Below are 10,425 nucleotides of genomic sequence, written 5' to 3'. Positions count from 1 at the left end.
TGTCATTGATTGAAAACTGGGAAACTGGTAGTAATGGTCAGGACTTCCCCTTTTCAGAACTTTGGTGCATTTGAAGTGCCTGACAATGTAGTCCAGCTTCCCTCCTGTTTTACCTAGAGGGCTGGAGATAAGGGCCTAAAGAGGCTTCTACTCCACTTGTAGGAAATGTGCTTCTAATCTTTGGTGTAGCCCAGCCTTCTAGGAACAAAAGTATCCTATGTTGGCAACTGCAATAACAAAACAGTTATGGAGAGTATGGAGGAGAGCCAGTAACTCCTAAAGGTCTTGTTCCTTTGACTTTTCTTCTCAAACATGAGATATACATGAATTGCAATGGCAAACGTTTTTTAGGTTCGCCAATATGAAAATGTAAAGCAGTTTTAAGATTAATATTAAAATAGGCCAACAGCGGTGGCTCACAACTGTAATTCCAGCACTTTGAGAGCCCAAAGTGGGAGGATCACTTGGCCGCAGAAGTTCAAGACCAACCTGGGCAACACAGATGTCATCTCTAGAAAAAAAAAATTTTTTTTAATTGGCCGGGCATGGTGGCATGTGCCTGTGGTCCTAGCTACTAAGGAGGCTGAGTTAGAAAGATGGCTTGATCCCAGGAGGTCGAGACTGCAGTGAGTCATAATCGCAACACTGCACAGCCTGGGCAACAGAGTGAGACCCTGTCAAAAAAAAAAATTAAAATACTACTCTAATTTTTGTAGCTAGCCTATTATTGAATTTGCTTTTCATTTCTGGCACAGTTAAGTACATACTCTTGAGCCAGCTGATGATTAAGTTTAGTATTAGCATTTCCTGGCTGAAAGCACAACTATCTCTTTCAGAGATCCAGTATAAAGAATCAGTTTTACAAAATCTGTGCTTGAGCCCGGGAAGTCGAGGCTGCTTTGAGCTGTGATTGCACTACCGCACTCCAGCCTGGGTCGCGGAGTGAAACCCTGTCACAAAAACAATAAAAATAATCAATTTTACAAAATCTTTACTATTAGAATTCCAGGGGTCATGAGACTCGGCTATAGTTGTCAAGTCTTTTTTTTTTTTTTTTTTTTTTGAGATGGAGTCTGTGTTGCCCAGGCTGGAGTGAAGTGGCACGATCTCAGCTCACTGCAACCTCCACCTCCCGGGTTCAAGCGATTCTCCTGCCTCAGCCTCCCGAGTAGCTGGGATTACAGGCGCATGCCACCATGCCCGGCTAATTTTTGTATTTTTTGTAGAGACGGGGTTTCACCATGTTGGCCAGGCTGGTCTTGAACTCCTGACCTCAGGTGATCCACCCACCTCAGCCTCCCAAAGTGCTGGGATTACAGGCATGAGCCAGTGTGCCTAGCCAAGTCTTTCTAAGGTCATTTTAATACATCATCTTGAATTGAGGAATTGCTTAACATACATATGTTATATATGCTAAAATCTGCCAGGCGTGGTGGCTCACACCTGTAATCCCGGCACTTTGGGAGGCCGAGGCAGGTGGATCACTTGAGGTCAGGAGTTTGAGACCAGCCTGGCCAACATGGTGAAACCCTGTTGCTACTAAAAATACAAAAATCAGCTGAGTGTGGTGGCGCACAACACCTGTAATCCCAGCTACTTGGGAGGCTTGAAGCCAGGAGGCAGAGGTTGCAGTGAGCCGAGATCGCGCCACTGCACTACAGCCTGAGCGACAAAGGAAGACTCAGTCTCAAAAAAAAAATAAACCAACCATTCACTAAGTGCATGTAAGCAAATGTACCCTGGTTGTCCCAAATTGGGATTCAACCACTTTAGAAGTATTCTTAGAAATTTTTTCAATTGATACGTAATAGTTGTACATACTTACGGGGCATGTGATATTGATATGTGCATACAATGTATAATGATCACATCAGAGTAACTGGAATATCCATCACCTCAAACAATGATCATTTCTAAAAGAACATTCCAAAGCTGCTCTTTTAGCTGTTTTGAAATATACAATAAATTATTAATTGTTGGAAAACTTTTGAAAGTTATCTTTAAGCTGCTTTTTTGGACAAGAGGTATATAATTGCAATACAGATGGATATTAACTTCCATTGTATATTTCATTAAAGCTAGTAAAATTTTTTTAAAGGATCTAAAATTTTGCCATGTAAGGAACTTAAGCATCTTTATGTTTAATTGGAAAATGTTTATATTCCCAATATAAAAATTTCTCTTCAAGTATTTCCTGCATTGCCATTTTTAGCATATTTGGCTATTCTGCTATTTAACCTACCTAGTGATACTCGCTGGAGACAGTCCGTCTACAGGCATGTCTGATAGGCACAAGTTCTTTATTCACACAAAACTAACATATAGGGTAGAATGTATGGGATAATGAGGTCGTTTGGGATAGAGGTATGGAAAAAACTGCATTATGTCCAAAACTTTACTACAGTGGAGCCAGTCAACATGTGTACAACTTAACACCTAACAAAAATGGCTCCAAAAAGTATACATAGCACTATTTCTGTTCATCCCATCTGAATGGAAAATTTTACTTAGCTGGTAATTCTTAAAATGTTTTGTTGACTCAGGGAAGGGGAAACATATTTTACATGCACAGAATGCTTCAGAACTTTTCTGCTCGGCTACCAATGTGCCATGTAGGCTGATAATCAAAGTCCTAAAGTACAGTTTAGTTCTTTGGGCCTACAGGGACACCTTGTTGACTAACTGGTTTCAGCCAATTTTTTTCAGTTCACACATAAGATCAATTTCTTTGTCAGCAAATACCTTTTAGAAAAAGTACACTACAAACACATTTGGAAAAATTTTATTAAGTACTGTATAAACAGCTATTTAGATAATAATTGCATAGAACTATACCAAGGTAATTGTGTCTTTAAGGAACAACTACCAAGTGAACAAGATGTGCAAAGTCCTCTATTATACAAGATTTCCTTTGGTGGAACATTACAGTGACAAAGCAGTGTAACGGGCTCTTAAGCAGATTGATTTTTATCAAACTGGACATATCAGAATTCCTTATGTGTAAGAGAAATATGCACATGCTCCTTTCAAGAAAGGAGTGATAACCCACCATGGAATTACCTCCAGTTTAAACATGTACTCTTGACTGCCAAAAATATCGAGATATGTTAAGCAAGATAAAACAGCAGAACACGCTTTAAAATATGTTGATCTCTTTCTCTAATCTACATGTTAATACTAAATGTTCTTATCCTTGGCATTGTTTCCTCAGAATCATCCAGGGCTCAAATTCAGATTTAAGTTTAAAAAATTCTATCTGGAATTGTCTGGTGATCTCTGACCCAACTACTGAAACAAAGCAAATTTGCTTTATAGCCAGTCACATTCTATATAGAATAAAACAGTTGGTAGTTGTCATTATCACTGCACAAATAGGAGATTGCCACAGAGAAGTGTGGTGATTTGTTCTCCTAGCCACAGAATCAATTTAAAAATTGTAGAAATTGGCTAGGTGTGGTGGCTTACGCCTGTAATCCAAGCACTTTGGGAGGCTGATGTGGGAGGATCACTTGACGCCAGGAGTTCAAGACCAGCCTGGGCAACATAGTGAGACCCTGTCTCTATAGAAAAATAATAATAATCAGGTGTGTTGGAACATGCTTGTAGTCCTAGTTACATGGCCAGCTGAGGTGGGAGGACTGCTTGAGCCCAGGAGGTCAACGCTGCAGTTAGCCATGATCATGCCACTGCCTCCAGCCTGAGGAACAACAACAACAAAAAAAAAACTATTGAAATACTGTGAACGACTAACAGCACAATTGTGATAAGTGAAAATTTTTATAGGAAGTCCTTCTTGAGTGCTCCATGTATTAACTTTTTGGAGTATTCTAGTAAAATAGCAGTGTCGACCTTTTTTCAAAAATAACCAGAATCACCATTTACAGACAGTTCTATTGTTGCTCACCCACAGTCCCCAAAATGAAAAGCAGCAAACACGTAGCCAGGGCCACCTTATTCCTGCTTCATCTTGCAAAACACCCAAATAAATGCAAACTATTTTTCTCTTTTTCCTACTTAGCACCAAAAGGAAGATGAGAGAAGGCTGCCATAAGAGGGCCAGAGTTTCCATACATAGACTGTGCTAAGCTAACCTTTCCTTAGGTGTCCATTTTCAAAATAGAACAAAACACAACTTTTATAGGTTTTAGCCTAATGCAGCCTATGTTATGAAAGTTTGTTCCTAAAACATGAATGTCTAGATGTTATGTTCTAATATAAAGGAGTTGGCCCCATCAAAAAGTGGGCGAAGGGTATGAACAGACACTTCTCAAAAGAAGACATTTATGCAGCCAACAGACACATGAAAAAATGCTCATCATCACTGGCCATCAGAGAAATGCAAATCAAAACCACCATGAGATACCATCTCACACCAGTTAGAATAGCGATCATTAAAAAGTCAGGAAACAACAGGTGCTGGAGAGGATGTGGAGAAATAGGAACACTTTTACACTGTTGGTGGGACTGTAAACTAGTTCAACCATTGTGGAAGTCAGTGTGGCGATTCCTCAGGGATCTAGAACCAGAAATACCATTTGACGCAGCCATCCCATTACTGGGTATATACCCAAAGGATTATAAATCATGCTGCTATAAAGACACATGCACACGTATGTTTATTGCGGCACTATTCACAATAGCAAAGACTTGGAACTGACCCAAATGTCCAACAATGATAGACTGGATTAAGAAAATGTGGCACATATACACCATGGAATACTATGCAGCCATAAAAAATGATGAGTTCATGTCCTTTGTAGGGACATGGATGAAGCTGGAAACCATCATTCTCAGCAAACTATCGCAAGGGCAAAAAACCAACCACCACATGTTCTCACTCATAGGTGGGAATTGAACAATGAGAACACTTGGACACAGGAAGGGTAACATCACACACTGGGGCCTGTCGTGGGGTAGGAGGAGGGGGGAGGGATAGCATTAGGAGATATACCTAATGTAAATGACGAGTTAATGGGTGCAGCACACCAATGTGGCACATGTATACCTATGTAAGAAACCTGCATGTTGTGCACATGTACCCTAGAACTTAAAGTATAATAAAAAAAAAAAGAAAAAAAGAAAAATAAATAAAAAAATAAAGGAGTTGGAAAATGAGCCACACTGCCACAAGTGTGGTATAATTTACAAATGGTATAATTTGCTCCTCTTGTAGCTGGAGAGCTTGGTAAAAGTTAAACGCCATCAAATGTAGACAGAATCTTACTACACTGTCTCAAACAGTTCCAGTATTTCTAACTGCCAGACCACTAATATATCCCTCCCCACCTCTACTGTATTTTTTGCCCCCGAGATTCACTGCATTCTTAAAATAGCCCATGGTTTATGAAATTCAGAATAAGATCTAAATTACTTCAATGATATGTTCTAAGAAAAAAAGAATCATAAAGAAATTGTGTACTTTATTGTTAGCAGTGATTTTGGTGTAGTAATTTTGAAACAATTTTACATCTGTCTGGTAGCATCAAGCAAATATTTATCTCCCAGATTACTTGTTTAGGAAAAAAAGGTATTTTCACAGTGAAAAGGTCTGACAAACACCAGGTGATCAAACTTCGCATCAGCAATAAGGTGACAAGAACATTATGTGCCTCATGTTGTACAATGAGTGGGGCATACAACTGCCATCTCTGTAGTCTTCCACCAAGATGTTTATCCTGACTCTATCCTCATGAGGAACGATCAGACAAACGGACTTTTGAAAACTAATCTGATTTTTCAAGTGTCCATTTTATAAGACATCAAAAAAGGTGTGAGGGTTACTCTAGCATGGGTGTCCAACTTTTTAGCTTCCCTGGGCCACAGTGGAAGAATAATTATCTTGGGCCACACATAAAATACACCAACGATAGCTGATGAGCTCAAATAAAGGCCTGTGCATAATTTTCGTGATATCCACCACCACAGATAAAAGATCCTCGCATTCAAAGGATTAGACACGGCTGCTAGAGTTAAGAAGACTAAGACCAGGTATGGTGGCTCACTCCTGTAATCACAGCATTTTGGGAGGCTGAGTCAGGTGGATCACCAGGGGTCAGGAGTTCGAGACCAGCCTGGCATCAACATGGTGAAACCGTCTCTACTAAAAATACAAAAATTAGCCTGTGTCGTGGCAGGGGCCTATCCCAGCTACTCAGGAGGCTGAGGCAGGAGAATCGCTTGAACCCAGGAGGTGGAGGTTGCAGTGAGCCAAGATTGTACCACTGCACTCCAGCCTGAACAAGAGTGAAACTCCATCTAAAAAAAAAAAAAAAGGAGACTACAGATACATGACAACCAAATGCCATGAATTTAGAAGCTTTAAATAACATTTTGGGGGAAAATTAAAGTTTATACCCTATACATTATATAATTCTGTATTAATATTAAATTTCTAATTGTATTATGATCATGTAAAATAATGTCATTAGGTTCAGAGATACATGCTGATGTAGTAGGGTGAAGTACAACGTTGCTTCTTTCAAAAGAAAAGTGCTTATACAGAGATAAAGCAAAGGTGACAAAATGACATTTGTTAGATAAAGGTAAAGGATATATGATTATTTCACTGTACTATACTTTCAACTTTTCTATAATTTGAAAATTTTCAATATAAAAAGTTGGAGATAAAAAAATAAAAATTTTAAAAGAAGGGAAAAACAAGAAGGAAATTGCTTACAGATACCATTAGGGTAGAGGTTAAGCAAAGTGGAGCATCCTGCTCTCAGTTTTAACCAAATCCAATGAAAATCCAGAAGTCGTTAGAGAACAAACTGAGGAATCAAGCAAACAAATTCCTAAACCTCCTCACCAACTCTTGCCTATTAATTTAGATATGTGGGTGCAAGTGGTATAAAGGTGTTGGTTAATCCTTTTTATCAACAAAAGACATAAAATGAAGTTCATGTTTCCCTTCTTCTAAGTTATAATTCCAAAGGAGTTGGAAGACTGGCGGCGGGGGGAGAAAATTATTCTAAAAGTTAATGTAAAAAAAGAAGTTAATACTTTGATTTTTTTTTTTTTTTTTTTTTTTTTTTTTGAGATGGCGTCTTACTCTCTCACCCAGGCTGGAGTGTAGTGGCACAATCATAGCTCACTGTAACCTTGAACTCCTGGGCTCAAGCAATCCCCCTCTCTGTCTCACGAGTAGCTAGTGCTACAGGCTCGCACACCATGCTCTGACTTATTTTGTAAAAAGGTGGCAGAATGATGAAACTAGGTGTTTTGTCACCTAAATCCAATGAACATTTGCAACTAGATATATGCAATTAGACTAGAGTCCATATTGTTTTAAAATCTCCCAAACTAAGAAAAGCATTATCACCAGTGTGGTGTTTTATCTTTTAACCAAAAAACTATCATACCAAGATCTTTTTTCCTTCAGCTAATCTTCTAATGACAGACACTGAGTAAGCCCACATTGTTAATTCCACAATCAGTACATAAAATGCTCCCCTAATATTGGGCATTCTGTCTTAAAAGCTCTCAAAAATATGGTTGCATCTCAAATGCTGCTGGCACTCTACTGAGTTTATGTACAGCCATTACACCTGAAAAAGCATTTCTACTCAAATGATCATGAATTTATTTTAGATTATCAAACAGCCTCCCCATTCCCACCATTTTCCTCTGAAATCCCAAAGAAATGCACCAAAGTTAATGACTACATGGTAGGATAATCATTCAAACTTTTTAATCTCCCTTTACACATTATATTAACATTCATATTGCAAGGCATTCCATTCACAAATACTACAGTTTGATAAAAACTTCACACACATACTCCCAAAGTCTATACCAGATTCAGTCAACTTTACTAAATCACTCAAATAATAAAAGTAATGAAAACATTATTATATTTTAAAGCAATAAGGTCTGAGGCACTCTGGAAAAGATGTTCTCTTACAAGTATAATGTGTCAGTGGTATGAAATTGTATTACAAGGATGCCCAGTAATCAAGTACACTCTAATGACAATGACTTTGTGATCTGATATGTCTTCATTGGATACACTCCTACTTGGACAACTGCTGAAAGGAACGTAGATATTGGGCAGCTGAGGTCATTTCTAATGAGGTTCCCAACTATGTAAAGGAGAGGTGTGTTTCCACACACGAAGGACAGCTGCATCTCTACTGCAAGGTTACAGTACACAAAATTCCTTTCTCATCACTATCACGTTTACTCAACGTTAGATTTTAATAGCCCACTTGACCGCCTGGGCTCACAGCTGGAGACACTTTAGAACTCTTTCTCCATCCTCCGCCATAGTGCAACCTTCACACTTCTCTGAGCACCTCCAAGGTATGCCCTTGAAGTAAAACAGAAAAGGGAAGAAAGGGGGCTTTTTCTTTTCCATTTCTGACCAGAGGTCTGAAATAGCAATGTATTATGAAATTCTCATTCCCTGCAACAGTCAGCCACCACTTGGAAAATGGCTATTTTTGCCATAAACTAGATTTTTAAAAGCCTGATAACCTTCCAAAGTGAATTTTACTACATTCATTCACTGACACACACACACAGTCCACATTGGAGAAAGTCTCATTGGGTGAGTGCTTCCCTATGCACAATTACAAGGGTAAATAATTAGCATGGGGGTAGGGGAGGCCAAATCCCAACCAGGAATTAAATCACTGCAAACTATGGATCCATTTGTAAGAGCATATAAACCTGTCAGAGCAGAAACAACACAAACCCCAGGTCACATAGTGTTTGGTAATTATGTATACAGAATTTAAAATGTATACATATATATTTCCATATATACAATTTTAAAAATCTGGTGCAACATATATTGCTAAAGTTTCAAAGATTCTTATTTCCAATGTTCACCTGGAAAGCAGCTGGCTCTTGATGGCTGTTTTGTGGCAGTGATAAAAGCAACTAGAAGCAAGTTTAAGTAAAAGTGCTCAAAGGGCAAAGGAGAAAACAGGTGTGCAGGGGGAGGGGGCTGAAGAGTTGAGCAATGTTTCCTTTATTCTTCTCAGCTTTTTCAGACCCAAGACAAGTTCTTGAGGACACACATCAAATGCTGTAGTCCTTTCTTATCTACAGTCAAAACAAAACAAGTGATTAAAAAAAGGTTCCTCTTCCTTTCTGTACTCTCAATAAAATGCACAGTACAGTAAGAAGGTATCACTGAGATGTGCCATCTTGGGAGAAATTAAAATTGAGACATGAAGTGAGGCCGTGCACTGTCAAGTCGCCGGGTTAGGATTTCGCAGCCAGTGTCTGTGACCAGGAGGGTGTGCTCAAACTGAGCAGACCGCTTTCCGTCTCTTGTCACCGCAGTCCAACCATCTGGCCAGGTTTCATCCTGCCATCCGCCTTCAACAAACAAAAACAATTTCTTAGTTCAATCATTCAGTTTTCTAAATGAACTCTATCAAGAAGAAAGCCAAGAAGAAAATTCACTACTAAGATCCTTATTTACATGCCAATTGTTTTAGCTAATGCCTTTCCAACTTCATTTTGGTGTTCAGTATGTTTGATGTTTAAATTTCGTCAGATGTATTACAACCACATTTTTTATATATCCTAAATATCAAATCAAGATGGAATTTCCAAAATAAAGGCACTGGATTTCATTTTAACAACATATTGATACCAATCACCACGACTTCGAGTAACAACTTTAATTAATTATATGTATCATTATATGTATCAAAGCATCACTATGTACCCTATGAATATGTACAATAATTGTCCATTTTAAAATAGGAAATTTTTTAAAAAGGACATTCTGCAATATGCTACAACACAGATGAACCTTGACGGCATAATGCTAAGTGAAATAAGCCAGTCATAAAAAAGCATATGCTTGGCCAGGCGCGGTGGCTCACGCCTGTAATCCCAGCACTTTGGGAGGCCGAGGCGGGCAGATCACGAGGTCAGGAGATTGAGACCATCCTGGCTAACATAGTGAAACCCCGTCTCTACTAAAAATACAAAAAATCACCCGGGCATGGTGTTGGGTGCCTGTAGTCCCAGCTACTCGGGAAGCTGAGGCAGAAGAATGGCGTGAACCTGGGAGGCGGAGCTTGCAGTGAGCTCAGGTCGCGCCACTGCATTCCAGCCTGGGAGACAGACCAAGACTCCATCGCAAAAAAAAAAAAAAAAGCATGTGCTTAATGATTCCACTTCTATGAGGTAGAGTACAGTAGTCGAAATCATGGAGATAGAAAGCAGAACAGTGGGTGCCAAGGTCTGGGAGTAGTGAGGAATAGGAAGGGGATGTTTAATGGGCTGAGTTTCAGTTCTACAAGATGAAAAGACTTTTGGAGATGGATGGTGGTGATGGGTGCACAATGTTATGAATGTATTTAATAATACTGAACTGTACACTTAAAAATGAGATGTGTATTTTACAATTAAAAAATCAGAAAGAAAAAAACTTGAATTAATGAATTTAGCTCTTTCCTAGTA

General features: G+C 39.0%; 1 protein-coding gene across 4 annotated transcripts in view; it reads right to left on the bottom strand.

The window, feature by feature from the left end:
* Window positions 1-7,668: 7,668 nt before the first annotated feature.
* The window catches only part of METAP1 (methionyl aminopeptidase 1), a 66,849-nt gene continuing 64,092 nt past the window's right edge, over window positions 7,669-10,425 (bottom strand). For all 4 annotated transcript variants that reach the window (XM_054485393.2, XM_054485395.2, XM_054485399.2 and 1 more), the window contains one exon: window positions 7,669-9,327. In XM_054485393.2, the coding sequence (XP_054341368.1) occupies window positions 9,164-9,327 (164 nt within the window). In that variant the 3' untranslated portion in view covers window positions 7,669-9,163. The remainder of the gene's footprint in view (window positions 9,328-10,425) is intronic.

The sequence above is a fragment of the Pongo pygmaeus genome, chromosome 3 (genome assembly GCF_028885625.2).
Source record: "Pongo pygmaeus isolate AG05252 chromosome 3, NHGRI_mPonPyg2-v2.0_pri, whole genome shotgun sequence".
Taxonomy (NCBI): domain Eukaryota; kingdom Metazoa; phylum Chordata; class Mammalia; order Primates; family Hominidae; genus Pongo; species Pongo pygmaeus.
Note: the sequence above shows the minus strand (reverse complement) of the source record. Positions and strands in the feature narration are given on the sequence as shown.